Below are 25,922 nucleotides of genomic sequence, written 5' to 3' on the forward strand. Positions count from 1 at the left end.
TACGGCACATTTAGATGCTTCTTCATGCATGTTTGTGTAGGCAGGTCAACCATTTTTTGTGGTGGGGAGTGGGAGGGGGGGGGCTCCAGCATTTGTAAGAAACTCAGGAAATAAAGTTGATCATATTTCAAATGTAATATTTATTCAATATAGGTATTCTTATTCTTTCATTTGGGGCTTTAATTATGATGCTGCTGCAAGTTACGCCGTCTCCTGTATGCAGGCAGGTATGTCACACCATCTCAAAACACAGGACTGTAGAGTACTATATTATAATGGGGATGAGAAATCAAAAATAAAACATTGAAAATTAGATCCTGTGTTTAAAAAAAAAAAAAATGGGAAATGAAATAGGCAAGCTCTTGGAGAGGCCGGATGTTGTTGCCATGCACAAATATTTCGAAAGAGGTCCTCAGTTTACGACGCAATGGCTCAGTGCCGACTCCTAAAACATCAGCCATGCATCAATTTTCTCAGCCGCTTATCCTCAGAAGGGTCGCGGCCCTCGCGGGGAGTGCTGGAGCCTATCCCAGCTGTCAACGGGCATGGAAGCGGGGGTACACCCAAGTGGCCTACCTCATTTTGACATCCAGGAAGTCCTATTCTATTCATCCATTTTCTTAGCCGCTTATCCTCACGAGGGTCGCGGGGAGTGCTGGAGCCCATCCCAGCTGTCAACGGGCGGGAGGAAACCGGAGTGCCCGTGCTGCCATTGAAGTTACATTTACGAAATAAAACTAAAACATTGAACATTAAAAAAAAAAACTTAAGAAATTAAATATGCTTTTATTTTTTCATTTTTATTTTTTCTTTGTGTGTGTGTGTGTGATATTGCCATTTTGCCGCTTAACGCAATCCAGTAATGCAATTGGTCTCTTTGTACTAGTCCGCCACACGTGATTATTCCATCTGCGTATATGAAGATGGACACAACACATGATCCCATAAATTTAGAAAGAAAAAAACTCAAAATCTAAAATAGGCGGGACATCAATCAGCTGTATTTCCACGTACAATATCGTCTATATGGCGATTGTGATATAGTAATCCGCCTTTCAAAAGCTCTTAGAAAGCATTTAATCGGCCGGGGTTTACTGATGGCCACATAATTAAGTTAATGAAGAGGAAGAATGATGTCACAGGGGTCCGACGGGGAATAAAAATAAAATAAAATAAAAATAAAACGTGCGGGGAATTAAGTGCCCACGCCGGCCCTGCTCCAAAAGCATCTGCATGCGGTTATCCTCCACTTCATGGATGACTTCTCATAATCTTGTAATATTGCCCGAAAATCAAAGGAATGGTTGGCATGTATTAAATATTTGACGGAGTCCAATGAAGTCAGTCAATAATTTTTCACTTCACCACACAAACACCATTATTACGATACAAGATTGGTTGATTCATATTCTTTTGCCGCCGTTTTGGCTGTTGTAAATGTATTCATTCAAATTATTATATTTTATTTATTCGTGTATCTATGTATTTATTTTTAAATTTAATTATTTTGCTATTTTTTGACACCATTTGAAGAACACAATAACATTCATTTGCCGTTATCCGTTTCAAAATTTCCACTTTACCCATATGAGATTATTTTGGGGTGTATAATTTATATTTTCATGAATGTAATAAGATACAATAATAATGAATGTATTTGAGAGTTTGATTTATTTCATTTTATTATTTTTATTTTATTAATATTTTATTTTTTTTTTGCAGGTTGTTTGTTGATTGTACCTTATTAAGAGGCGCCAGTGCCAGTGCAAACTTCTGCATGGGAACACGACTGCATTTATTATCCATTTTTTTCTTTTCTTTTTTTAAATTTAATATGATTGATGTAAAATGATGCGAATCAATAGGCCCTCTGGTTTCCTTGTGTGACTTGTCAGCAGGCGCTGCACCGTGACTGATGTTCACAGAGGCTTTATTATTGCTTGTTTTAATTTAATCTGAACTCACCTCCTTTGTTGATTCCCACCACGCTTTTTTTTTCTTTTTTTTTTTTTTGCTTTTTTTTATTATTATTATTTTCCGGACCCATCGTGCACTTGTTTGCCCATAAAAAAAAAAAAAAAGTTCTGTTGTCTTTTCAATCACTCACCCGAGAAGGCCCCAATTCCCACTTTGACGGATTAATACATCAGAAACCCTCTAAATATTCGCCCCCCCCCCCACCCCCAGTTGACTCCATCAGCGAAATGTGGAGCTCATTAGGTGAATATGAACAGATTGTGTGATCTCTTAAAGTAATCACACGTTTCCTGCAGGGGTCTTGTCACTTTACTAATGGACAGCAATGGCCGAGTGACGGAAGAGCGTCATAAATTCACATCAATCCCGCTCAAAACGCATGAAAACCGCACCGTCCCCCCCCCCCTCCCTCCTATAAAGTCTCCAGAAAAGGGCGTGAACGTGGAAAAGGGATCCATAATTATACGAGATTGTGTTGCAGAATATGATTTGCTTCTTGTCAACATTCGAGGCCGCCAAGGTAAAATTCAAGGACAAAAACAAAAGAAATAATTAAAATAAACTTCATCCAGTTTTCAAATAAGACGTTTAAAAGCTTGATTTTAAAATAACTAATATATTAATCATATTTAGATGAGTAAATGCCGAAGAGCAATTGGAAATTCAGATGCCTGTAAAGAAATATTCCACACACACCCGCCTCCATCTCAATAAAAAAAAGCACAATTTTGCATCTTTCGACAATTTACATGAGCACCCACCTCTCTCCACATTTTTTCCTAAATTTTACTTAAACCGCTAATTTTATTCATCATATAAACCAATATTTTACCGGATTACATCCTCCAGAATGCTGGTATTTGCAAAATTTCATTTTAGCGTCAGATTTTCAGCAGCAATCACACTGATACAGAAATTACAATATCGGCTATATTTCCATATCTGGATGTTAGAGTATGATGTTCATGTCAAATTAGAATGATTACATAATCAACATCCGTCAGTAATGTATACGTCGACTCTGCATGTCCAAACCATTAATCGAAGTTGTGGGCATGAATTGAATATACGGTCCGTACCATAAAAGTACACGACCAGAGCGTATTTATTCGGTCCTGTGACGTCACAGGACACGCGTTTGTCGTTAAAGTCCACAGGTGACTCCTTGCGGTGAAAACAAGGTATTGCAGAATTTACACGAAAAGGCAAAAATAATGAAGAAACATTCTTGGAGGATGTAGATGTAGATGAAAAATGCTAAAGTGCACCTTACAAAATATAGACAGTCTTCACATTCATTCTTTATTTCGTTTACCTTTTATTCCATTTACATTACATTTGTGCTAACATATAGTACATAGGTATGTTTTTATCTATCTATCTACTATCTATCTATCTATCTATCTATCTATCTAATCTATCTATCTATCTATCTATCTATCTTCTATCTATCTATCCATCTATCTATCTATCTAATCTATCTATCTATCCATCTATCTATCTATCCATCTATCTATCTATATCTATCTATCTATCTATCTATCTATCTATCTATCTATCTATCCATCTATCTATCTATCTATCTATCTATCTCTATCTATCTATCTATCTAATCTATCTATCTATCTATCTATCTATCTACAGAGTGTTGGCCTCACAGTTCTGAGGTCCCGGGTTCGATCCCGGACCCGCATGTGTGGAGTTTGCATGTTCTCCCCGTGCCTGCGTGGGTTTTCTCCGGGCGCTCCGGTTTCCTCCCACATCCCAAAAATTGGACACTCTAAAATGCCCCTAGGTGTGATTGTGAGTGCAGCTGTTTGTCTCTATGTGCCCTACGATTGGCTGGCGACCAGTCCAGGGTGTACCCCGTATCCTGCCCGTTGACAGCTGGGATAGGCTCCAGCGACCTTCGTGAGGATAAGCGGCTAAGAAAATGGATGGATAGAATAGAATAGAATAGAATAGAATAGAATAGAATAATCTTGACTGGAAAAGAATCTGGATCTTACCAACTAGATATATGATTAACAACAAAATAAAAGAAGTATCTTTTAAGTTAATTCATCAAATTTATCCTTCCAAAATATTTATTTTACAGCGTTTTAAAAAACAAATTGATACTGATTGCTCTTTCTGTTCAAACTGCCCTGAAGATAATTTTCACTTATTTTGGTCTTGCCCTGTCTCCAATAATTTCTGGAAAGATGTTTGTATTTTTATTTCTACTTTTATTGACAACAGTTTTACTCTTTGTTTTGAAAATATACTGTTTGGTTTCACGTCTTTTACCTCGTCTAAAAACAGACACTATTATATGATTAATCTTATAATTTTACTAGCTAAATTTCATATTCATAAATGTAGGTGTATAAATAAAAATCCTTGTTTTATTTTCTTTCAAAATGAAACTAGACAGTATATTCATACCATTAAGAATTCTATGAACGCTAAAGCCATTAAAACGGTAAATTTGTGTAGTTTATTTCATGTTTTTTTGTAGAATGTAATCTTCTTTTTGACCCCCCTGGCAAATTGTCTTCTGCGTTGAATTGTATTGTTCTGTTTAATGTTCAATAAAGGAAAAAAAAAAAAAAATAGAATAGAATAGAATAGAATAGAATTTCCTGGATGTCAAAATCAAGTATCCCGCTAGGGTGCGCTCGTGTACATTTTCGGGACGGCCCGACGAGGAAGAGCGGGGGCGGGGGGGAGTGGGCGGGGCTACCAAACATTTTGGAAGCACGTGATGAAAAAATTAGCGAAGCGCAAGCATTGAAACGCCTTTTCAGGATCCTTCCAATGTTGGACTTTGTCCGTGTCTCGAGAACTTTTGCGTTTCTTCTTCGTGCTAACTGAGCATCGTGAGTGTGAAAATGACTTCGTCAGAACTCGGTGAGTTGTCTCCGGCATCCCTAATTGAGGTTTTTCCCCCTCAAAAAAGTTTGAAGTTGTCCTCCTAATTTTACGTGCGCTGCGTTGCTAACTTTGCTAACATTTGACAACGCGGTGCGCTCGAAATTTACTTGACTTCAGCGAGAGTGCGAGGAAAAAAAAAAAAAAAAATTTTTTTGCTTTGTTTTGTTTGTATGTTAAATGCAGCACTGTTGAGCGTGTCGGATAAAGGCGGACTGCTGGAGTTTGCCAAAAGGCTGGTGGACGTTGGTTTGGCTCTGGTAGCATCAGGTGGGACAGCCAAAGCCCTGCGGGATGCCGGACTGACTGTCAGGTACGCGGCCTGTGCAGACAAACTTTGAGCATGTCTTGAGGTCCACCCATGTACTAGAACGTTCTTCGTCCTCACCAGTATGATAAATCAGCGCATTAGTACAACAACTGTCTTATTAGTACCCCCACCCCTCCACACACACACACACACACACACACACACACCCTATTAGTGCTACATTCGGCCTACTAGCACTAAATGAAAACTACTAGTAAACGACTTTGATGCCCACTAGTAGCTTTGCCCTACTATTCACAAAGCAAAGTTTTCCTAGTAGAGTACAGAAAGTGGAAGCAGGAGTGGGGGTAGAGGTGGGGGGCGGCGGCAAATTTGTTACAAGTTGTCGGGGGCTTCAAGCAACTGGTTGGGTCACCCATGGCAAAAAGGTACTAGGTGAGGAACCAGACAAACTATGACTCCAAAACCCCTTTGACAAGTGCAAAAATTGGATCTTGGTTTCCCTTGCCTGGACGCGGGTCACCGGGACCCACCCTCAGGAGGCAGGTGGGCCTGGTGGCCGGGCCTATACTCATGGAACTCGGTTGGACACAGCCCAAAAGGGTAACGTGGGTCCCCCCCCATGGGCTCACCACCTATGAAAGGGGTCGGGGTCGATGTGAGCTGGGCGGTCTGATCCCGGGCTACAGAAACTAGCTCTAGGGACTTGGAATGTCACCTCTTTGCCAGGGAGGGATCCCGAGATGATGCGTGAGGTCGAGAAGTTCCGACTATAGTCGGACTCTCCTCTTTCTCCCCGCGACCTGACCCGGAAAACCGGTAGAAAATGAATGAATGAATGAATGTTTAGTGTTTCACTGGTGTTACTAGTAGCTCACAAATGTCAATAAGTGCACAGTTTGACCTCACTGGTAACTTGTAGTTTTCCCACTTCTGTGCCAATTTTCTCTCACTTGTGTTAAATGTCATACATTAGTGGAGAAAATAAAACATTACAGGCAAAACACACAGTGGTTCTACTAGCGTACTCTGTACTAGTGATGCCAAAGAGCATACTAGTTCATGGATATCCGGCGATTAAATCCAAATCCTCAAAGGTCTTTCCGTGGTAGTGGCCTTTGCAACTATGTTGCATTGTTGTGTAAGTGTTCTCACTGCGTTTGTGTGTTGTCTGTCTCTCTCTCTCTCTCTCTCTCTTTCAGGGATGTTTCGGAACTCACCGGACACCCAGAGATGCTGGGGGGCCGCGTCAAGACCCTCCATCCCGCCGTCCACGGCGGTATCCTGGCCAGGAAAACGGCCGGTGACGCTGCAGACATGGATAAACTCGGCTACAGCCTGGTCAGGTGAGACCACAAGCGGTCTGGAGGAATATGACGCAACTATTGTAATTGCAACACGTTATGTGTAATGTTCAGTTTTTGAATGTTAGAAACAGGAAGCGCGTGCGGTTGAGTTTTAGCAGCATGCTAATTGGAACTGTGCTGCTCCAACTGGTGCTTGTCTTGTGACTTCTTTGTGTTGGGTCAAGAGCCCTCCGATGACATCTGACTCGCACAGCGCACGAGACGAGAATCGGATTAGTCACGCTGATAGGTTATTGATCGAGGTCCTAGCGCTCGGATTTAACGAGCATGTCGCAATTGTGCATTCTTGTGGAGGTTGCGCGTGTTTTCCTCATGACTCTGTGGGTGCAATTTATCCCCGTTTATTGTGAGGGATACGTTACAAATCCCACCCCGCAATTTAGAGTCTTCTTAGCACTTGTTCTGACGAGCTGTCAAGAAATGAGACACAATCGTATGACGTCACTTTGAGGAAATTAAAAGAAATTCTCCAAAAGAGAGGCAAGGAGTGCTTGCTTCAAACTGTTCAGTTAACTGTGAAAATGACACATGAAATGAGAAAGATTTAAACATCGCATACGTCAACAGACAATGTTCAGACTAATCACATGATTTTTGTCTGATGAAAGTCCACCAGCCACTGTTGATGGACTAATGCAAATCAGTGCAGCTGTTACATTAATTCTAAACCTTTAAACAACTACCGTAATTTCCGGCCTACAAGCCGCGACTTTTTTCACACGCTTTCAACCCTGCGGTGATGCGGCTAATTTGTGCATTTTTTTTCCTAACGGCCGCAAGGGGGCACTCGTGCGGAAAAAGGTAAGAGCGAGCCCGGAATATATGTGTCGAGGAAGTGTCTTTTACCGGCCATGTTAGTGCTGCGCTAGCGTTAGCACTGTGCTAGCGTGCTGCTGCTGTGTTACTGGTGTGTCTCAGTGAGGTTTTTTTCGCCCCCCACCCCCCCAACTGGCCCTGTCAGCGGCGCACCAGCGTTGGCGTTAGCGCCGCGATATGTAGACACTTGCCGTCCAAAATGGCGCCGTAAACAAAAACGTGGTCGGTGTGACGTCAATGAAAAGTATCTATTGTAAGACTTAAGTAGTCCGATTTATTGATGCAAATGCCGTCCTTTGTGTTCTGCTCAAGGGTGGTGGTGTGCAACCTGTACCCGTTTGTCAAAACTGTCTCCGACCCGGACGTTCAAGTGGAAGACGCCGTGGAGCAGATTGACATCGGTGAGTCTTGTCTACGTTTTGCGACGCTTGTAATCTTAAACTAAACCTGTCCAAATGTTATTTTATTTTTTTAAATGAAGATGAAAAAATGCTTATTCTTTTTTAGTTTTTTTTTGTTTGTTTTGTTTTTTTTTTTTTTTTTGTCACTAAATGAGGCGGCGTAACGTTGCTGAGGGCGGCGGCCAAGAATCACGCACGGGTCACAATTGTGTGCGACCCCGCTGATTATTCACTGGTTGCCACGGAGATGGAGAGCGCAGAAGACAAGGACACAACATTGGACACACGGAGGACTCTGGCTCTCAAAGTAAAAAATAAAACCTGAATATCATATTTTCTGATTTTTAAAAAGCAAGGATAGACGGTTAAATGTTGTCTTTCCGTAGGCTTTCACTCACACGGCCCGGTACGACGACGCCATAGCCGATTACTTCCGCGGGCAGTACAGCCGCGGCGTTTCGCAGCTGCCGCTGCGCTACGGCATGAACCCGCACCAAGCGCCCGCCCAGCTGTACACGCTGCGCTCGGCCCTCCCCCTCAAAGGTGCCCCCCTCGCGACCGCCTTCGCTCTCTCCAAAGAGATGTTGCGGAGTATTTCGCTGTTCTTAAATCCGCCTCACTGACCGTTTGTAAACAAGTGGCCTGAAATATATGTTGCATTAATTTTAGGTAAAAATGTTTCATTTAAATATTTGTTTTATATTTTCAACCCATTTTTTTGCCATTTGAAGTAAATTTAAGAAATACTAGTAAATTTCCGCATAAAATTTGTAAATAATTTTTAAAATAATAAAATCAAGGATTAGGTTTATTTAATTTTAATTTATTAATTCATTTATCAAATAAGAGGTGGAAACGTTCATTTTTCAATGTAAATAGTTCAATAAATTTAATCAATTATTCAAACGAAAAAAAATATATAGTCTCTAATTCTGATTACAATTAATAGTGAAGCCAGGAGAGTGATCATTTTATTAAGATCAATTTGAAACCCTTTTTTTTTTTCATTTGAAGTAAATTTAAGAAATACTAGTAAAAATTCCGCATAAAATTTATAATTGTTTTTGTCGGCTTGTTGTAAATAATTTTTAAAATCAAGGATTGTACATTCTGTGTAGATAGGTTTTATTTAATGTTAATTTATCAAATAAGAGGTTCATTCAATGTAAATAGTTCAATAAATTTAATCAATTATTCAAACGAAAAAATATAGTCTCTGATAATTATGATTAATTGTGAAACCAGGAGAGTGATCATTTTATTAAGATCAACTTGAAACCCATTTTTTTGTCATTTGAAGTAAATTTAACAAATACTAGTAAAATTCTGCATAAAATTTAAAACAAATTTTAATGTTGGTTTATGTAAATGATTTTTAAAATAACAAAATCAAGGATTGTACATTCTGCGTAAATAGGTTTTATTTAATGTTCATTTAATTTATTTATAAAATAAATAAGAGGTGGAAAGGTTAATTTGTTCATTATTCAATGTAAATAGTTTAATCAATTATTCAAATGAAAAAAATATCGTTTCTGATCATTCTAATTAATTATGATTCATAATGAAACCAGGAGTGTGGTGATTTTAAGGTCAACCTGAATTACAAATATTACATAACAGCTTTTTAATATTTTGGGGTGTGTCGGTGGGGATTTTTGTCCTTTTTTTAATTAGGTTCGATAAGACGAATCAACTTCCCCCTGGTCATTTTTCCCAAATATTTTCGTGACATATTTTATGATTGGACTTCATCTGAAGCCAGAACCCTTTTGACCCGGTCTGACTTTGTCTCAGTGGTCAACGGCTCTCCCGGCTTCATCAACTTGTGCGACGCCCTGAACGCGTGGCAGCTCGTCCGGGAACTGAGGAGCGGCCTCGGCGTGGCCGCCGCCGCGTCCTTCAAGCACGTCAGCCCTGCCGGTAACGACGAGAGACCGAATCGCAGCAATCTTTGATGCGAAAAAATTAATGTGGAAAAGGCAAAAAAAAAAAAAAAGATGAATTTTTTTTTTTTTTTTTTTTTGTCTCTGCAGGAGCTGCAATCGGCGTTCCTCTGACTGAAGAGGAGGCAAAGGTGTGCATGGTCCATGACATGTTGGAGGGTCTCACCCCGCTGGCCACCGCCTACGCCAGGGCGAGAGGTTGGAACTGCCAACTTCTACCTCAGATACTGTAAACTCACAAATACGAGTCCACCCGTCACATTTTGGGGAAACACCGTAATTTTCGGCCTATAAGCCACGATTTTTTTTCACATGCTTTCAACCCTGCGGTTTATGCGGCGATGCGGCTAATTTGTGCATTTTTCCTAATGGCCACGGGGGGGGGCACTCGAGCGGAAAAGGTAAGAGAGACCGGTGGAATATATGTGCCAAGGAAGTGACTTTTGTCGGCCCTGTTAGGGCTGCGCTAGCGTGTTACTGGCGTGTCTCAGTGATATTTACCAGTAAGTTTTATATTAACCGGCCTTGTTAGTGTTCGCGCTTGTGCCGTGCTAGCTTAAGCGTGGCGGTAGCATTGGTGCTCTGTGCTAGCGTTTAACTCTTTCTGTGTAACGTCTGTTGTACTGGTTTCAATGTGGGCACTTACGGCTTTTACACAGGTGCGGCTTATGTATGTACCAAATGGTATTTCCTTTACAAATGTATTCGGTGAGGCTTATAACCAGGTGCGCTCTGAAGGCCGGGAATTACGGTATTTTCATGTTTATCTTTGTTGGGACAACGCAGAAAAAAATAACACTAAGAATATGAAAAATGTGAGCGGTATACTCACTTTTGTCATGTTTTCAGCCTTTTTATTTCTCTCTTTCTCAGGTTCAGACCGGATGTCTTCTTTTGGCGACTTCATTGCCGTGTCCGACGTGTGTGATGTTCCCACTGCCAAGATTATATCAAGAGAGGTGAGGGCGGGGGGGGGGAACACACACACATGGTCACCCCCCCCCCCCTAGTGTTGAAATAAATATACTTGCTAAATGTTGTATTTACCCTTTTCAGGTGTCTGACGGGATAATCGCACCAGGTTACGACGACGAGGCACTCAGGATCCTGTCGAAAAAGAAAAACGGGAATTACTGCGTGCTTCAGGTGCGTGATGACTTCTTCTTCATCAACTCTTTTACACCTACCCAATCTGATGAGGTTAAATGTTAATTCAGGACATTTTCAAAGATACCTTGCCTCACGAGTGTTTCAGCTTGTTAGCTTTCGACTAAGACCGCGTTCCTGACTCGAAGCATTCGTCGCTCAAATCATTTTTCATCATTGAAATGAATGCGGTTAATGTTCCAGACGAATTTTGAAAGGAAAAATAACCCTTTGTTGTATTTTATGGAAAACACCATAAAGACTTCATTAGGTTGAATGTAAAACAAGTAAACAGTTTTTGCCAACCTTTTTTGTTTCAGCTCAATAGACTGTGCGGTGCTCCTTTTGGTGTGCACGCCATGGCCACCTGGGGGCAGTATAGTACAGACTTGAGATACTGTGGTCACAGATTCTCAGGAAGCCGTAGTGATACTAGTCATTCTTTGCAAAAGATGAAAAATATGTGCCTTGTTGAGTACCGTCATTTCCGGCCTACAGAGCGCACCTGGTTATAAGCCTCACCCGAGTACATTTGTAAAGGAAATACCACTTTGGTACATACATACGCAGCAGCTGCGTAAAAGCCGCAAGTGGCCACATTGAAACATAAAAAAGATGGAACACTGAAAGAGTTTTGAAAGTTTTAATACCTTAGCTCATCTTAACATAGCAACAACATGGTAGCATGAACAGAGCTGGTTTAAAAAAATAAAAAACCTCCGCAGCAGCTACACGCTAGCACAGCACTAACAGGGCTGGTTTAAGAAAAAAATATACCCAACTCACTAAAATGCGGCAGCAAGACGCTAGCGCGATGCTAACAGGGCCGTTTTTTTTTAAAAAACATACCAGTAAAAGTCTCGTAGACACGGCAGTTACACAGCAGCAACATGCTAGCACTGCGCTAACGCTAGCGCAGCACTAACAGGGCCGGTTTTAAAAAAAAAAAAAAACATACCGGTAAAAATCATGGAAACACGGCAGTGACAGGCTAGCACAGCGCTAACAGGGCCAGTTAAAAAAAAAAAAAAAAACATACCGGTAAAAATCATGGAAACACGGCAGTGACAGGCTAGCACAGCGCTAACAGGGCCAGTTAAAAAAAAAAAAAAAACATACCGGTAAAAGTCACTCCCTCGGCACATATAGTCCGCGGGACCTTTTCCGCTTGAGTGCCCCCTTTCGACCGTTAGGAAAAAAAATCCAGAAATTAACCGCATACGCTGCGGGGTTGAAACCGTGTGGGGGAAAAAATCGCGGCTTATAGGCCGGAAATTACGATACATCTACAGGAACCCATGATGCAGCGCTTGGATGTTTTTGTACCACGCAAGTTTACCCAATGTTGCGGCCACTGCTCGTATTATTTTGGCGTGATGTCCTCCTGGGTGCAGATGGATCCCGACTACGAGCCCGACGACACCGAGGTGCGAGTGTTGTTTGGCCTCTACCTCAAACAAAAAAGGAACGGTGCGCTTATCGATCGGGAGTTCTTCAGCAACGTGGTGTCCAAGGGCTCGGTGAGTCCTCGTTCTCACGAACGTACGGCGTGGGTGTACTTTTGCCTCCTGCGCTGACGTCATTGAATAAAAAAAATGTGCGCACCAGCTGTCCGAGGCGGCCGTCCGTGACCTCACCGTGGCCACCGTCGCCGTCAAGTACACTCAGTCCAACTCGGTGTGCTACGCCAAAAACGGACAGGTAACTCGCAGACGGAGAATAAATAAACAAACAAACAAGTGAGCCCCGATCCAACCGAGGCTTTTGTTCGCCAGGTGATCGGGATCGGCGCGGGACAGCAGTCTCGGATCCACTGCACCAGACTGGCGGGTGACAAAGCTGACAACTGGTGGCTCAGACACCACCCTCGTGTGCTGGCCATGAAGTTCCGCGGTGGCGTCAAGCGAGCGGAGATGGCCAACGCCATTGACCAGTATGTCAGCGACACCGTCGGAGAGGTAGGCCCCTCGCAGCCACCCAGATACGACCTGCGGTGGGCAAAAAAAATGAATTTTTGGATGAGGTCATAAATTCGAAAAATGTACGTGTGCATTTAATAGATAGTAAGATCATTTGTAACTTTTTTTTTGCTAATAATAAAAACTTTCGGGGGTAATTTCAAGACCAACCTAAAATGCACATTAAACATATTAACGTGTGTACCTGACTTTAAAGCCCAAGTGTCATCCTCATAAACATTCTAAAATAGATATTGTAATGAAAAATACATATAACATTATTCACTTCAATGTCTACACGAAAAAATGAATATGAGCGGAGAGCGCGTCATCCATGCGCAAAGTTGCGTAAGTCTCGTTCGAAATTCAAGTGGTCGCCATATTGGCGGCATCTTCTGTCCGTGACATCACCCGAGACATTTGTGATTGAAAACACGCTTTGGCCCCTCCTGTGGGAGACGAACACGCCCCTTCTGACACGGACGCTCTTTTCAAAGAAGAGAACATCTCACAACCGAATGAAGTGACCAGGGCAATATTACCCTATCGTTTCGAGGCATATTTAGATGATACGCGGATCACGTCGGTGATAAAAACGCCGCCCGTGAGCGACGACAACACCGCAGCCAAACCGCCTCCCCGTCCGATCCACCTCCACGCGGCGGTGATAAAAACAAAGCCGCTAGCGGGCAACTACTTTTGCGGCCAAACCGCCTCCCTGTCCGATCCACTTCCGCGGCGGAGATGAGACACCGCGGCCAGCGCCACGACGAGCCACCCCACCCAAAGCCGTGTTTACAAGGCCTGCGCAGGCTGTCCTTGAGCGGCTGCTGCACGGAAGCCTTCCGATGCGCGCACCGATACATTTAGCACCCCGATTTACGGATTACGCCCCCCCCCCCCTCCCGAACTGTTGTTTTTTTTTTAGGAGCTGTATACACACTTACCTGTCTTTTGGAACCCACAAAGCTCTCGTCCCGTGCACCTGTGCAATCCATATTTCACGATGAACCAGGTATCCCGGAAACTTATGAAGGGTAAATCGATCGAGTGTTCGAGCAATGTCTGGCAATGCACCGAGCCGGCATTTTGGCTAACACGAAGGAACAACGAGCTACCTTCCAGCAGGTACAACAACTAGAAACAAAGGAGTCCACTTGAGGGCGCTAATGCCTCCGACGTCACTTCCTGCTTCTTGTCGAAAACAAATCCCTCGAGAGGATTTTCATGGCCGGAGTTACGTCAAAATCATGTTTTGTGGTGGGAAAAAAAACGGATGGGTCCATACCGGCTGCCGTTTTTTTCATTCATTTCATGACAGTGGACCTTTAAGAAATTGTGCTTTGACCAACTTATCAGAAAAGGCAAAAATGGTGACATCGTGGCAGGCCTGCGAGGAGTTTGAAATCTGATTAAAGAAAGAGTCGAGAAACTGTATCTTAGCTGCAACCGGCCGACGACACAAGATTCACTATCAATGGTTTCATTAGGGCCCCGATTTGGCCGTGTGGAAATCGATGTACGAGGAGGTTCCTGAGCTGCTCTCAGCGAGCGAAAAGAAGAACTGGATCAGCTCCCTGCAGGCGGTGGCCGTCAGCTCCGACGCCTTCTTCCCCTTCCGAGATAACATCGATCGAGCCAAACGGGTAAACGCTCTCGGCGACGCGGTCGCACCTCGTCCCGCTCCCCACCTTCGCCGCCCTGACCCGGCCCGTGTCGTTGCAGAGCGGCGTGGGGTACATCGCGGCTCCGTCGGGGTCCGCCGCTGACCGGGTTGTGATCGACGCCTGCGACGAGCTGGGCATTACCCTGGTGCACACCGACCGGCGACTCTTCCACCACTGAGTGCACTCAAGAAGCACATTTTGTCTGGCACTGAAAATATCGGAAACGTTCCTCCGCTTGCTATTTTCAACACTTGAAATTCATTCCTGACTTGTGAAACTGAGACGTCGTTGCCAATGTAGGTCAGTCATGATTCATTATGATCATGTAATAAACGTTTGGTCATCAAAGCATTTGTGCCAGTTTTTATCAAATGGTAGGAAGTTCCGTAATTTCCGGCCGACAACCCGCGACTTTTTTCACACGCTTTTAACCCTGCGGTTTATGCGGTGATGCGGCGAATTTGTGCATTTTTTTTTTTTTTTTTTTCTAGTGGCCGCAAGGGGGCACTAAATCGGAAAAGGTAGGAGTGAGACCGGTGGAATACATGTGCCGAGGAAGTGAGTTTTTCTGGCCTTGTTAGTGCCGTGCTAGCGTGTTGCTGACGTGTCTCAGTGACATTTACCGGTAAGTATTATTTTAACTGGCCCTGTTAGTGTTAGCGCTTGTGCGGCGCTAGCATTAGTGCTGGCTTTAGCGCGGCACTAGCGTTAAACTCTTTCTGTATACAGTCTTTCTTTGTAATTATCTCGTGTTTTAATGTGGGTTTCAAGGAGGAAGTGACTTTTACCGGCCCTGTTAGGGCTGCGCTAGCGTTAGCGGTGTTCTAGCGTGTTGCCTCTGTTACTTGCATGTCTCAGTGATTTGTACCGGTAAGTTTTATTTTAACCGGCCCCGTTAGCGTTAATGCAGTGCTAGCTTTAGCATGGATCTAGCGCTGCACTAGCGGTAATCTCTGTATGCCATCTTTCTTTGTAAATATCTCATGTTTGTGGGTTTCAAGGCAGGATGTGACTCCTACCGGCCCTGTTAGCACTGCGCTAGCGTTAGTGCTGTGCTAGCTTGTTCCTGCTGTGTTACTGCAGTTTCTCAGTGATATTTACGGGTAAGTTTTATTTTAACTGGCCCCGTTAGTGTTAGTTCTTGTGCTGTGCTAGCATTATTGCTATTTTAAGTGACCGGCCCTGTTAGCGCTGTGTAGCATGTTGCTGCTGTCTTACTGGCGTGTCTCTGTGATATTAACCAGTAAGTTTTATTTTAACCGTCCCTGTTAACGTTATCGCTTGCGTTAGTTTTAACTTTAGCACTTCGCTAGCGTTAAACTCTCTCTGTATACCGTCTTTCTTTGTAAATATCTCGTGTTTGAATGAGGGTTTCAAGGAAGGAAGTGATTTTTACCCGCCTTGTTAGTGCTGTGCTACGCTAGCGTGTAAGTATCTTGTCTTTGAATGTGCGTTTCAGGGAAAGAAGTGACTTTTACCCACCCTGTTAGCGCTGCGCTAGTGTGTTGCTGGGGTGTCTCAGTGATATTTACTGGTAACTTTTATTGTAATTTATTATGTTAGCGGTAGCACTAGCATTAGTATTGCGCTAGTGCTATGCTTGTGTTAAACTCTTTCTGTATACAGACTTTCTTTGTAAATATCTTGTTTGTTTGGATTTCAAGGAAGGAAGTGACTTACCGGCTCTGTTAGCGCTGCGCTAGCGTGTTGCTGCTGTGTTACTGGCATGTCTCCGTGATATTTACCGGTAAGTTCTGTTTTAACCAGCCCCGTGGGCGCTTGGATGGTACTAGCGTTAGTGCTTGCTTTAGCGCGATTCTGTATACTGTCTGTCTTTGTAAAAATCTTGTGTTTGGAATGTGGGTTTCCAGGAAGGAAGTTTTTTTTTTACCGGCCCTGCACTACCTTTAGCGCTGTTTCAGCTTGTTACTGCTGTGTTACTGGCATTTCTCAGTGATATTTACCGGTAAGTTTTATTTTAACCAGCCCATTTAGCATTAGCGCTTGCACAGTGCTAGCGTTAAACTTTCTTTGTAAATGCCTCGTTTGAATGTGGGTTTCAAGGAAGGAAGTGACTTTTACCGGCCCTGTTAGCGCTGCGCTAGCGTTTTGCTGCTGTGTTACTGGCGCGTCTCGGTGATATTTACCGGTAAGTTTTATTTTAAGCGGCCCTCCTAGCGCTTGCACGGCGCTAGCATTAATGTGACGCGAGTGTTAAACACTTTCTGTATATCGTCTTTGTAAATATCACGTGTTTCAATGTGGGTTTCAAGGAAGGAAGTAACTTTTACCGGCCCTGTTAGCGCTGCGGTAGCGTTTTGCTGCTGTGTTACTGGTGTGTCTCCGTGATATTTACCGGTAAGTTTGATTTTAAGCGGTCCTGTTAGTCTGTCCTTGCACGACGCTAGCATTAGTGCGACGCTAGTGTTACAACACTTTCTGTATACCGTCTTTGTAAATATCACGTGTTTGAATGTGGGTTTCAAGGGAGGGACATTTACTGGCTGTTAGAGCTACGCTAGCGTTAGCAGTGTTCTAGCGTGTTACTGGCGTGTTTCAGTGATGTGTACTGGTAAGTTTTATTTTAACTGGCTCTCTTAGCATTAGCGTGGTTCCCGCGTTAGTGCTAGCCTTAGCGCTGCGCTGGCGTTAAACTCGTGCTTGAAAGGAAGTGACTTTGTGGAGCTGCCGTGTTACTGGTAAATTTTAACTTTAAAAAGTCAATCTCACACAGGGCTAAGTTCTGATTCTGGATCTTTCCATCTTTATTACAATGAGACTTTCTGTCAAGTAGAAACAACCTCGGCACGCACAATAAGATACAAAAATAGAACAGGTACAATTGCACTCGAATTCACACACAGAAATGAAAAGGGATAAATTAGTAAAAGAGACGGTTGACCCCTCTCGCCAGCAGTAACGGGATAGCTCGAAACAAAACATCAAAGCGTGCTTCAAGAGTAACGACAATACTGTGACGGGCCTTTTCCTTCCCCAGAAGAGACCCGAGTTAGAGACGCTCACGAGTGTAGGGATCGTGGCGATCAGGCAGAAGTGCAGTTTAAACATCTTTGGACGAACGCGTGTCGGGTAATGATTGGGGCCGTTACTTCCATCGCGGGCAGCGCGACATCACACGCTTCGCGCAGTGCAGTAATTGGACAGTGGGGGGGAGGGGGGGTGGAGCAAAGCGGTTCGGCCCGGCGGTCTCGGTTCCTCACTCCCGGGGGTCCGGCACCGCCAGCGCGTCGGCCAGGAGGCCGGGTCGGAGGCACTCGATGGGGCAGTGGATGTTCTGCAACAAGTCCCGAAATTTCAAAATTCAACAATCTAGTGACTCGTATGAAGGAGGAACAGTGGAGCGGAGTAACGAGTATTCGTTTTCAAGTACTTTTTACTCACTGCATTATTAAAACTATTTGGCAAATGTGCTACTCGTACCCCTGTTGACACATACTGGTTAACTTTTATGTCACTAGTAGCGCTAAACTACTGTAATTTCCCGGCCTATAAGTCGCCACTTTTATTGACACGCTTTCAATTTTGCGGCTTATGCGGTAAATTTGTGCATTTTTTTTTCTAACGGCCACAAGGGGGCACTAAGAGTGAGACCGGTGGAATATATTTGCCGAGGAAGTTACTTTTACCGGTCCGGCCCTGTTAGCGCTGCGCTAGCGTGTTACTGGCTTGTCTCAGTGATTTTTACCAGTGTTTTTTTTTTTTTTTTTAACCGGCCCTGTTAGCACAGCGGCGCGAGTATTAGCATTAGCACAATGGCGCAACATTAAACTCTCTGTGTACTGTCTTTCTTTGTAAATATTATTATTAGAATATATTACTCTAATATTAACAGGAATTTACATAAAGGAATGAATCAAAACTTTTTTAAATTAAATATACCGTAATTTCCAGCCTATAAGCCGCAACTTTTTTCCACACGCTTTCAACCCTGCCGTTTATGCGGTGATGCGGCTAATTTGTGCATTTTTTCCTAAGGGCCGCAAGGTGGCACTCGAGCGGGAAAGGTAAGAGTGAGATAGGTGGAATATATGTGCCGAGGAAGTGTCTTTTACCGGTGCGGCCCTGTTAGCCCTGCGCTAGTGTGTTACTGCTGTGTCTCAGTGATTTTTACCAGGATTTTTTTTTTTTTTAACTGGCCCTGTTAGCGCGGTGCTAGCGTTAGCGTGGTGGCGCTAGCGTTGCCGTTAAACTCTCTGTGTACCGTCGTTCTTTGTAAATATTTTGTGGGCACTTGTGGCTTTTTACACAGGTGCGGCCTATGTATGTACCAAATGGTATTTCCTTTACAAATGTTCTGGGTGAGGCTTATAACCAGGTGCGCTCTGTAGGCCGGGAATTAGGCTGGTTGCTGCCTGTGAGCTACTGTACCACTATGGATATTTTCCAATTGTACAAGTTAACAAGACAAAAACTAGAAGCCTCCTGGACCCTACTAGTAGCACCAAAATGCCCCCTTGTAATTCTGCCTCATCAGTAACACGTACACATAGTTCTCCTGTGGGTGTCGTCTTTACTACAAAGTTATTCTACTCAGGTGCGGAACTGTGCTACTATTGAGGAATAAGAGTCTGCAAGTCGAAAATCAAGGAAATCTAGCAACTAGCGCAACGGCTTTCCAAATGCACCGCGATGGCTTACGTTCTTGAGTATCGTAGTGTCTCCGTATCGGACGGGCTGCACCACGCCGGCATCGGGATCGGAGGCGGGTCTGCGGCAGTTCTCGCATCGCCAGCCCTGCGCAAAGCGAAAGCTCACAATCCGGCCCCGTTTAGCCCCCCCCCCGCCCCGCCCGTGCGTGGTCGCTTCCTACCTGCTGTCCGCCGTAGCACGTGCAGGTGCAGATGGCGCCTTGGTACTCTTTCTGCCACTGGTTGCCCACCTGGATTGTCTTCCCTTCGTCGTAGCACACGGAGTCATCTGCAAACAAACGCGTTTGCGTTCAGACGCAGTCCATGCTAAATTTTTCACCGATTTTATTTATTATCTTTATAAACTACTACCCGTCATTTGTTTAAAAAAAGAAAATGTTTTTGCGCTCGGACCAAAACCAAGTCAAAGATAAATGCGTACCTGTGGCACCATTTTGGTGGCAAGGAACAATTGTAATTTCCGGCCTATAAGCCGCAAATATTTTCACGCCCTTTCAACCCTGCGGTTTATGCGGTGATGCGGCTAATTTGTGCATTTTTTCTAACGGCCCCACTCAAGCGGAAAAGTTAAGAGCGAGACCGGTGGAATATATGTGTCGAGGAAGTGACTTTTGCCGGTTCGGCCCTGTCAGCGCTGCGCTAGCTTTAGCGTTAGCGTTAGTGCGGCGCTAGCATATATGGGCAGTCCTAAATCTTTTTGGTGGGTTTCAAGATACTGAAGTCATGTAGGACTAAATGTGTGTTTTTTTTTTTGAGGGAAAAAAACATGTGACGTGAATAATTTAGAAATTCTTTCAAGAAAAAAGTAAAAATACGATAGACTATTTTTTATATGATTTTTTTATTTCTGTATTTTAGAAAAAAAGGGTACATTTATTTTTTTAAAAACAAAGCTCAATATTTTATAAAACAAAAATGTTAAAATATTAAATTTATATACTAGGACTTTTTTTAAAAATATATTTTTCCTAGAAAAAAAGCACATTTCTATTCATTTTCAAGAAAAAAAAAGTCAAAGCACTTGAAAAAAAATTCTACAGAAAGAAGAAAGTATTTTTGTGAAAAGTTGTCGCATTATGAGAATGTCGTAAACAAGAAGGCCAAAATATGACAAATGGTTTTCATATTGCAGCTCCTTTTAATGGGTGTCGATGAAAAGAAACTCCCGTAATTTCCGGCCTACAAACCGTGATTTTTTTCACACGCTTTCCACCCTGCGGTTTATGGGTTGATGCAGCTAATTTGTGCATTTTTTTCCTAACGGCCGCACTCAAGCGGAAAAGGTAAGAATGAGACCGGTGGAATATATGTGCCGAGGAAGTGACTTTTACCGGCCCTGTTAACGCTGTGCTCGTGTGTTGCTGGCATATCTCAGTGTTATTTACCGGTAACTTTTATTTTAACCGGCCCTGTTAACGTTAATGCTAGCGCTAGCGTGTTGCTACCGTTAGCACGAGCTTTAGTGCAGCGCTAACGCCATGCGAGCATTAAACTCTTTCTGTGTACCCTCTTTCTTTGTAAATATCTTGTTTCAATGTGGGCACTTGCGGATTTTACACGGCTGCGGCGTATGTACCAATGGTATTTCCTTTACAAATATACTTGGTGAGGTTCGTAACCAGGTGCGCTCAGTAGGCCGGGAATTATGGTAAGCTCAGTTTTGTTGCGGCTACGAATCTCCGTTTCGGTTATCTGTCTTTTGCTCATCGGTTACGGTCCATCTGCATGGAGATCCTCGCCTCACTTCAACATATTTCCTTGGCTCCAAGATGGCGTCAAAGCACTCATTTTCTTTTAGGCTTGACAATGCGGTGTAAAGTCGTTTTCTGTGTTAAACTAATATTTAGATGAATTTGAAGCCTATGGATGCTAGATGTTAGCGGCAAGGCACTACTTTTGTCCCTTCAACGCACCAAGATGCCAATACACTGCGGCAAAGCAGTACTTTTGTCTAAATTCAACCTCTCCCCTCACTTCATCTTTGTTTCTTTTCACCAAGATGGTGCCCGAGCACTGCCGAAATACGGAACCGCGTTTTGGCCCCGAGCACAGAAACAACAAAATATCCTGGCTTGCTGAAGTACTGCATGCAGGTCTTACGTGGTTCACACTTGAACTCTCCTTTGCCGTTGCCCAGGCAGGTGCAGCTCATCAAATGACCGTTTTCTCCCTGGTGGTCCCACTTGTCTCCGACGCGGTAGTTTTGCCCGTTGTCGTGGCACCACTCTAATCGACATCGTGAAATATACGATTCGTCATTCCGTTCTTTTCCTGAATGTTTTATGAGAAGCGTATTTCATGTGGCGTGAAGGGCGGAACATACTGGAAGAGTCGCATCTGAAGTGGCCCCGACCCAGACCCAGGCACGTGCACCACAGCTTGAAGCCCGTCTCGGACATGCGTTCCCACTGAGTGCCGACCTCGTGCTGCGTTCGGGTGAACGTGTCGAAGCAGGTGTCGTCGGTGGAAGGGACGCCCTCTTGGACTGATCGTAAAAAAAAGATGATAAAGTCGCATAAAATAAAACAAAAACAAGAACAACACGTAAATGTCTTGCCTTCGTAACGCTCAACAGTCGGGTCTCAAATCTACTTTCCCCATTGAAATGAATGAAAATGCCAATAATCCGGTCCAGTATTGCATAAACAACTAAAGATATGGAAAATAGTACACTATAATACTGTGTCATTGGTATAGTAGTTTGAAATACACACTGCGCAATTGTCTCTTTGATTAGTGTGTCACTAAACTTCGACTGTGAGAGCGTGAAGTCGATTTTTCGCGGAATTGTTGACTATCTGCCCAACAGTATATTTCAAATGTTTGTTTGCAACTTAAAAAAAAATCCCAAGTCAGATCACTCGTCACTCAAGCCACCACTGTACTAGTAGCAAAGAGATACCAAGTCATGAAGAAAAGAGTGCACTACTACTTTGACCTTAAGCTGGATATGAAGCTATTGGACGAAACTTGCAAATTCCAGAGGAGCGCCTGTCGGACTCACTTGTGTTCCCGGCAGTGACCAGCTGCTCCAGGACCTTGTGTTTGAGCGCCCCCTTCAAAGCTTCCACGATCACGTTGTAGTCGGCGCCCGGGGTGAGGCCGATCAGCGTGGCGGTGGTGGCCGTGCCGGGCAAGCGCGCCTGGACGCACAAATCCGATCGGGACGTTGTAAGTCGCGATGAAAACGGGCATAGAAGCAGATGATTATAGAAAGCTGTTAGTCCGTTTTTGACATCCTTGGTATCAAGTACACTCTTTGTCGCCGCTTATGAGAGAGACACTTCAGTGCACTCGTGAGACGACTGTGTCGTAGTCACCCCGCCCACTACTACTGCAACTTTAAATGGAATTTTTCAAGGATGTCGGGTCAACGTTGTGCCAGCTTAGATTCTTCTACGCGCTCTTACCTGGAACATCTTCTCGTCCAAATGTGTTACCGGGTTGCAGGAGATCAGGTACGCGCTGCTCTGGCCGTACGGCTTCCAGGAAATGGGGGTCCTCGTCTGGGCCTCCTGCGGCAGAGCCGTCTCGTTGGCAAATACGGCGCCGAAGGGCACGTTGAGCTTCACGTAGGGTTTGCGACGCCCCTGGGCGTCAGGCAGGGGCACAAAGACCAGGGGCTCTTGAACCTGCCCGTACGGGGACTGCGTGGGGCCCCCGTTGTTGTTGTACTCGGTGTACTCCACGCGCTGGCTCTGACCACCGAGCCCATCCCGGCCGTTGTTGCCCACCAGCTGGACTCTGTTGTCCAAGTCGGTTTCGGGCACGTCCAGCCTGTCGGTGACGCCTCCGGGGCGGTGGGGTCGGGGGATGGGGAGCGCCGTGTCTGGTTCTGGGAGGTGGGGATACGAGGTTAGCTACGACCTACTGGAAAACTATAATTGTCTAAGTAAACCAGTTTGAACCACCGAATTAAGTCTGCTGTGGATGGATGGATAGAGAGAGAGAGAGAGTTGAAATACTCACGAGTCCTGATTCTGCCCACGAGCGGAGTGCTTCTCTGTGTGTTCTGGATGGCAACAATCTTGATGATGTACTCTGTGGCTGGTTTAAGGCCTGAACACAGTAAGTCACAGAAGGGCAGGAAAAATGTTTGAACCTTTTGTTGCTGCATCAACTTTTGAAATAACTTCGTGCCATTACCATCCATTCGTCTGTTTCCCATCTTAACAATTCAAATTTTAGAAAACAACTTTGAAAATCCAACTTGTACTGTACATGGTATGAGGTGTTCCCTCACTATGTTGTGGTTCACTTACTGTGGATTCAGTGCATTGCAGATTTTTTATTCATATCCCAAAAAACAGCGATGCCTCAGTTCTCGACCACAATCCGTTCCAGAAAACGGTTTGAGAAGTGATTTGTCCGAAAACCGAATCGATGTTTCCCATTACAATGAATGGAAAAAGAAATAATGCGTTCCAAAAAAAAAAAGAAAAAAAATTAGGCTTTTTAAAGCATTTTTTTTTTTAGCTTTTCCTGATAATAGACTGGATAGTAGAAATACATGTATATTTTATATCCTTTAAATCCTTTATGTAATAAAATAATTTAAGAAATATATTTATTTTTTGCTTAAAATGTATGCTTTAGTAGTAGAGTACGCTAGGGTGGGAGTATATTGCCGTATCCACGTGCAAAATGTTACTACCGGGTGTTGTCGGGGGCGTTCGAGTACCGATTTTCTCAAAAAACGAGGACATTCAAGAACCGAGGCTTTACTGTATATGACTATTAGTAGAGGGTAATCAGAGTGTATGTGTGTGTGGGATTAATACTGCTTTAAAATATGTACAGGGGTTAGAATTTGTTAACAATAAAAAGAACATGTGGTCACTACTGCGGGCATTGGTCCAGACCCTATCGACCACTTGTAGTACAGCCAGCAGAGGAAGTTTAAACTTGTCAAATTAAAATTAAAATGCTAAATAATGATCAAATAGTCAGCGGAGTGCAGCAACACTTTGGCAAATCAAAGTCGCGTCATTCATTTTCTCCAGTGGAGCGCAGTGAGCCGGTCCACCTACCGGATACGGTGGCGTAATTCTGTCCGGCGTGGGGCCGCGGCTTCAGCTCTCGCGGGGCGGCTCTGGGCTCCGCGTAGGTGACGTAGTAACCCGTGATGGGCGTGGCCGGAGGTTGCCAGGTGAATGAGATGTAGGTGGGGGTCAGAGACGTCACCTGGAGGTTGCTGGGAGCTTGGACGGCCGGTTTGGCTACGGGAAAAGCACGTCTTGTTAAATCGGGGGGATGCCGGACGTTCGCCGAATACACCTCGCCGATGACTTTGCTTGACAGGATATTGTGATCTTAGATGGCGGCACGGTGAATCAGCAGCCTCGCGGTTCTGAGGACCCGGGTTCGATCCCAAAAACACGCGACGTTAATTGGACACTCTAAATTGCCCCTCGGTGTGATTGTGGGTCCGGCTGTTTGTCTCTATGTGTCCTGCGATTGGTTGGCAACCGGTTCAGGGTGTACCCCGCCTCCTGCTCGTCGAAAACTCCAGGGCTCCCCGCGACCCTCGTGAGGATAGGCGGCTAAGAAAATGGATGGCTGGGTGGATGTCATGTTAGAGGGTTTCCTCAGATGTCTGATTGTGCATCCACATGCAATGCACTGTTGTACCTTTGGCTATTCGCGCTTTGGCATTTGAGTGGATGCCAATGTGCGCATTATTATTATTTTTAACCCCTTCTTCTGCATGAATAAAAGTGTTTTGGGGTGCCATCCGTTGGCAATTACAAACCTTTTTCAGTTAAGCATCAATTACGTCCACCGAGTGAAATAGACCATTTATTGTATCTTCAAATTTAAGTTGATATTTTTCCATCTGCCGCCACCTACATACTGGAAATATTCATCAGGTAGCCATGGAAGATGATCTTGGCCAGCCTGTCTATGAAATTCATGCGTGTGTATATACCGAGATTTCCGGCCTACAAGCCGGGACTTTTTTTCCACATGCTTTCAACCATGCAGTTTATGCGGTGATGCGGCTAATTTGTGCATTTTTTCTCACAGTAAAGGTAAGAGTGAGACCGGTGGAATATATGTCCCGAGGAAGTGGCTTTTACCGGCCCTGCTAGCGTGTTGCTGCTGTGTTACTGGCGTGTCTCAGTCATATTTATCGGTAAGTTTTATTGTAACCAGCCCTGTTAACGCTAGCTTAAGCGTTAGTGTTAAACTCTTTCTGTGTACCGTCTTTCTTTGTAAATATCTCGTGTTTCAATGTGGGTTTCAAGGAAGGAAGTGACTTTTACCGGCCCTGTTAGCACTGTGCTAGCATGTTGCTGCTGTGTTACTGGCGTGTCTCGGTGATATTTACTGGTAAGTTTGATTCATTTTTTAATGTTAGCGTTAGTGCTAGCTTTAGCGCGCCGCTAGCATTAAACTCTGTATACCATCTTTCTTTGTACATATCTCGTGTTTGAATGTGGGTTTCAAGGAAGGAAGTGACTTTTACGCTGTGCTAGCGTTAGCGCTGTGCTAGCGTGTTGCTGCTGTGTTACTGGTGTGTCTCACAGCACTCGCGGATTTTACACAGCTGGGGCGTATGTATGTACCGAATGGTATTTCCTTTACAAATGTACTCGGTGAGGCTTATAACCAGGTGTAGGTTGGGAATTACGGTATATATACGTATACACACACACACACACACGCTATACCTGTTTGAACAGTAAGAGTAACAGGTGCACTCCTTGTGTTGCCATTTATAGTGTACAGGTGAACAGAATACGTGGTGCCTGGCTTCAGACCTTCCGAAAGACAACAACACACAGTG

General features: G+C 44.1%; 2 protein-coding genes across 3 annotated transcripts in view; one reads left to right on the top strand and one right to left on the bottom strand.

Moving 5' to 3' along the window:
* The first annotated feature begins 4,712 nt into the window (after positions 1 to 4,712).
* atic (5-aminoimidazole-4-carboxamide ribonucleotide formyltransferase/IMP cyclohydrolase) lies at positions 4,713 to 14,813 on the top strand. Its single transcript, XM_061813893.1, has 15 exons — positions 4,713 to 4,869; positions 5,077 to 5,203; positions 6,364 to 6,507; positions 7,657 to 7,745; positions 7,901 to 8,052; positions 8,132 to 8,288; positions 9,543 to 9,668; positions 9,782 to 9,889; positions 10,565 to 10,650; positions 10,748 to 10,837; positions 12,232 to 12,357; positions 12,446 to 12,538; positions 12,613 to 12,795; positions 14,286 to 14,441; positions 14,521 to 14,813. Exons 1-15 carry the CDS (start codon positions 4,851 to 4,853, stop codon positions 14,638 to 14,640), a joined length of 1,776 nt encoding a protein of 591 aa, XP_061669877.1. The 5' UTR covers positions 4,713 to 4,850; the 3' UTR covers positions 14,641 to 14,813.
* Positions 14,814 to 17,199: 2,386 nt separating this feature from the next.
* Positions 17,200 to 25,922, bottom strand: part of fn1b (fibronectin 1b) — a 40,918-nt gene continuing 32,195 nt past the window's right edge. For both annotated transcript variants that reach the window (XM_061813890.1, XM_061813892.1), the window contains 10 exons: positions 25,807 to 25,896; positions 24,163 to 24,351; positions 23,102 to 23,191; positions 22,543 to 22,967; positions 22,137 to 22,275; positions 21,456 to 21,617; positions 21,233 to 21,358; positions 19,294 to 19,400; positions 19,122 to 19,217; positions 17,200 to 17,757 (listed from right to left, as the gene is read on the bottom strand). In XM_061813890.1, coding sequence (XP_061669874.1) covers positions 17,680 to 17,757; positions 19,122 to 19,217; positions 19,294 to 19,400; positions 21,233 to 21,358; positions 21,456 to 21,617; positions 22,137 to 22,275; positions 22,543 to 22,967; positions 23,102 to 23,191; positions 24,163 to 24,351; positions 25,807 to 25,896 — 1,502 coding nt within the window. In that variant the 3' untranslated portion in view covers positions 17,200 to 17,679. The remainder of the gene's footprint in view (positions 17,758 to 19,121; positions 19,218 to 19,293; positions 19,401 to 21,232; positions 21,359 to 21,455; positions 21,618 to 22,136; positions 22,276 to 22,542; positions 22,968 to 23,101; positions 23,192 to 24,162; positions 24,352 to 25,806; positions 25,897 to 25,922) is intronic.

The sequence above is a fragment of the Syngnathoides biaculeatus genome, chromosome 3, assembly GCF_019802595.1.
Source record: "Syngnathoides biaculeatus isolate LvHL_M chromosome 3, ASM1980259v1, whole genome shotgun sequence".
NCBI lineage: Eukaryota > Metazoa > Chordata > Actinopteri > Syngnathiformes > Syngnathidae > Syngnathoides > Syngnathoides biaculeatus.

Excerpts from the sequence above, each read along its gene's own strand:
- atic (XM_061813893.1), top strand. Across the intron at positions 7,746-7,900 it reads CGTGGAGCAGATTGACATCG|GCGGCGTAACGTTGCTGAGG; the intron begins GTGAGTCTTGTC and ends TCACTAAATGAG. Across the intron at positions 12,539-12,612 it reads GCTACGCCAAAAACGGACAG|GTGATCGGGATCGGCGCGGG; the intron begins GTAACTCGCAGA and ends TTTGTTCGCCAG.